At 36.9% G+C, this 3,557-nt stretch overlaps 1 protein-coding gene across 1 annotated transcript; it reads right to left on the bottom strand.

The window, feature by feature from the left end:
- Positions 1 to 1,806: 1,806 nt before the first annotated feature.
- LOC108137210 (lysosomal aspartic protease) lies at positions 1,807 to 3,194 on the bottom strand. Its single transcript, XM_017258800.2, has one exon. It carries the CDS (start codon positions 3,161 to 3,163, stop codon positions 1,937 to 1,939), a length of 1,227 nt encoding a protein of 408 aa, XP_017114289.1. The 5' UTR covers positions 3,164 to 3,194; the 3' UTR covers positions 1,807 to 1,936.
- Positions 3,195 to 3,557: the final 363 nt, after the last annotated feature.

Below are 3,557 nucleotides of genomic sequence, written 5' to 3'. Positions count from 1 at the left end.
AGAAAACACACTATGCAAAATGTTAGCATTCCACACTTTTAGTGTATTTTAATATTTTATAACACCATTATATTTACTATTCGCGTCATATATTATATATAAATAATTTAAACTAGTGCAAGTATTAAAAGTATCAATAATGTTCCCTGTTTTAATATTATTTTCATTTAATCATCACAACACTACTAATATTTTTACTTGGATGGTAGTTTTTTAAGACTCCACTAACATTTTTTATTGGACTCTTCAACAATTTGCAGATGTGCGAAGCGACAAAGCCGTTATCAAAGATTATTTCTTGGGTCCTTTCCTCGGTTTTTTTCTTTTTCGGTCTTATCGATACGATATGCGAACCCTGTTTGCTGTTTAAATGCGTATTGATTATCATTAGTTAAGTTGTTAACTGATTCCGTTTAGAGATTTGTCAGCCAAACAACTTGGCAGAGGATACCGATTCCGAGTCCACTTGTGAAATATTTTAATGTGATTTATCTGGCCGACTAACAACAGCGAAAGAACAAGGATCGTACGATCGATTGGGCCATAAATCAGGCGGAGATTTTGCAGCTAATGAGACAGATTGCCCCGTCTTCAGTCCTCGGGATTCTCCTCTCTTCACCTTTCATCTGGGGGTCAAATGCCGGTGGTCTCTTGCCGCGATATAGAAACCGATCCGATCCGATTCGATCCCCAAACGCAATTGCAACAAATGATATTTTATTGATATTTGATGAGCGTCGGCCGCTGATGCAATTGTCGGGTCAATAAATTTTAAGCTCGATATCGCTCATTAAAGATCGATCTTGCAGTGTACACTTGAAAAAAAGTATACATTTTCAACTTTTATAAATATAAAATGATCATTGACCCAAAAGAGTCTTTAAATATAAAATTCAGCTTGACACAAATTTAAAAAGAAGAAAATGCAATCAAAGTTCATCGAATTTGTGTTGATAAAATCTAACTTAAAGGAACAAATGTGAAAAGGTTTAAATTTGACAAGTAAATACTATTAATTGTATAAAAACAAGATTATTTATAAGAGTAATACTGTTTTACATAATCACATTATTAAATATGTATTTTTTTTTAATATTGGGAGTAAAAACTTAAAATTTCGACGTTAGTATGTTATATAATATATTTTTCCAGTGCATTGGGTCGTAATTGTGATGGGAATCGACCACCGGGTGCGTTTCGTGTGGGAGAAGCGAGTCCTAATCCACGGTTAAAGCACAAAAAATAACATCACATAAATAATGCGCTCATTGAGTTCCACTTCAATTCACTTCAGTTTGAGTTTGAGTTCCAATTTCGGATCGAGTTGTTTTTACGTCCCCTCGGCATTTTTTTCCCCTTTTTTTCACAATAAATCACGCGACAGGCCAATTAGGTTCGTACAATTTGCGATCACCGATCTCCACGAGGAGCTAAAAAAAAAAAACATTGATTCGAACTCCGAGGACCCAAAGGAATCAGTCGCTGAAACTCTTTCCCCTTCCCAACTTCAAACTCCAATTGCAACTCAATTAGGTCAGTTATGGATATTAATCCCTAGCTTATGATAATTTTGGTTATGGTTACAAAATAATTATCTATAGTTCGTGATATCTACATTACTTATGAGATTGGTCTAGGTAAAGAGATATGGAGCGTAGGTAAAATACATATCTTTGTTAACAAAATACTTTTGCAACCCCATTAACTTCTAATCAGATAATGTTGGTCAAGATAATTAAAAAGTTATCAATGATTCATGGTATTCTACATGACTAACCAGATATGATTCATAAATAAGCGAAATAGCACTCTTGAATATCAATTTATTTCAATTTTTTGTACAGTCACAACTTTCTTAACACTAGGAATGGTGATTTAAAAAAAAAAATTTTAACCATATCAAGATTCAAATTTATTTAAGGGCAGTTTTCATAATTTAAAAGAATACTTTCTTGGAAGTCCACAGTCCACATGCCACCAAAAACATGTTCCCTAGACCCAAAAGATTTAGGGAAACCGCGGAATTCACCGGAGCAAATCCCAGTCTTTGGTTGCCCACATCGAATTCAGTGTAGAAACGCCCCAAAAATACATCGCCCAAAATCCAAAAGTCCTGATTAATCGATTGAATGGCCAGGGAACAGAACTCTCCTTCCTGGACGACATAATACTTGGCCGAAATCCTAAATCCTACGCCATTAATGTTGATCACCAGATCCGGAATCGACTTCAGATTGTTGCATTGAAATAGACCATCGGCATTGGCACCAAAAATTCCAGCAATCTGATCGAATTCCGCTATAGGAGCGATAATCAAAGAAGTTCCAGTATCCGCTATTGCTGCATCGTTAATGCTAATAATAGTATTTCCGATTGTGATCGAATCAGTTTGGAATTTCCAATAGGCCGCCTGGATGAGATCCACATAGGTGAGATCACCGCTATAAAGCGATGGATCCGAACCGCCCAGGATTAGTTCGCCACCATAATTGATGGAAGTGCCATTGTCCCGCAGGAAAAATGAAAAAACGGGTTGCTGAACGAGATTCTGGTTAATCATATTCTGGAACGTCGGAGTAACTCCATCGACAGCCAGAGCGGGAAAACCCATACCTAGTATGCCATCGAAATAGGCGTACAAGAAATTGGTACCAGTCTCGGTGGTGACCTCGCCAAATGTCTGACTCTGGACAGTCAGGCCAGCAAAGCCCACATAATCCACCGATAGATAACCAGAAACACTGCCAGTTCCATAGGTTATCGAGAAGCCAGTTCCATTTGCCACATAAGAACTGGACTCCGATCCGTAGTACCTCCGATGATCCACACACGCTGAACTTAAACACGAACTTCCCGGAACCCAAAGATTCGAGGAGCCGGTATCGAATTGTACCAGAAAATACTGCGGTGGGCTTCCAATACTAATATTTCCGTAGTACTGTAAATTTTCATAGTTGGTTAGTTGCTCCATCGGATAACCATTGGCTGAGTTAAGATTATATTTCTGCTGAATAAAATCCCTTTCCGCTACGATATTTTTGTGGCTTCGCTTGTAGTGCGGCGATCTCTGGATGGGTATACGATGTAGTGCAGCATTTGCTACGCCATCTAGGAGCAGAACACCGGCCAAAAAGGCCAAAATTATTATTTCGGAACGAGCCATGTTCTCGATAGCGAACGAAAAACACGACTAACTGGGCTTTCACTATCAGTTTGGGTTCTTATAAAAAAGGTTCTCATACAAAAAGAAAAAAATAAATAGAGGAGCTTACCGATACCGATAACAGTGTCGTGTGTGTGGTTTTTGCGATTGTACGTTAATCAATCAAAGCATTTTACAAATCTTGGCTAGATAACTAAAGGTTTATATCCACGCTTGTGAAAGAATTCCACAAGTTGGGCATTAAATGCATTTTCAACGAGAAATAAATAAAAATTTTCGATTAAATTAAAATAAATTGTCAATTCAAGTTTAAGAAGTTTAATTTAAACTATTTATTTAGGAGTTCTTGCATACTATTTCATTTACAACAACTTTATATATATATAAATTATTC

Source organism: Drosophila elegans, unplaced genomic scaffold, assembly GCF_018152505.1.
Source record: "Drosophila elegans isolate 14027-0461.03 unplaced genomic scaffold, ASM1815250v1 contig_149, whole genome shotgun sequence".
Lineage (NCBI taxonomy): Eukaryota > Metazoa > Arthropoda > Insecta > Diptera > Drosophilidae > Drosophila > Drosophila elegans.
This window is presented reverse-complemented; position numbering and strand designations above follow the sequence as displayed.

Bases quoted from the DNA above. Each gene is read 5' to 3' on its own strand.
- LOC108137210 (XM_017258800.2), bottom strand. From the start codon at position 3,163: ATGGCTCGTTCCGAAATAATAATTTTGGCCTTTTTGGCCGGTGTTCTG.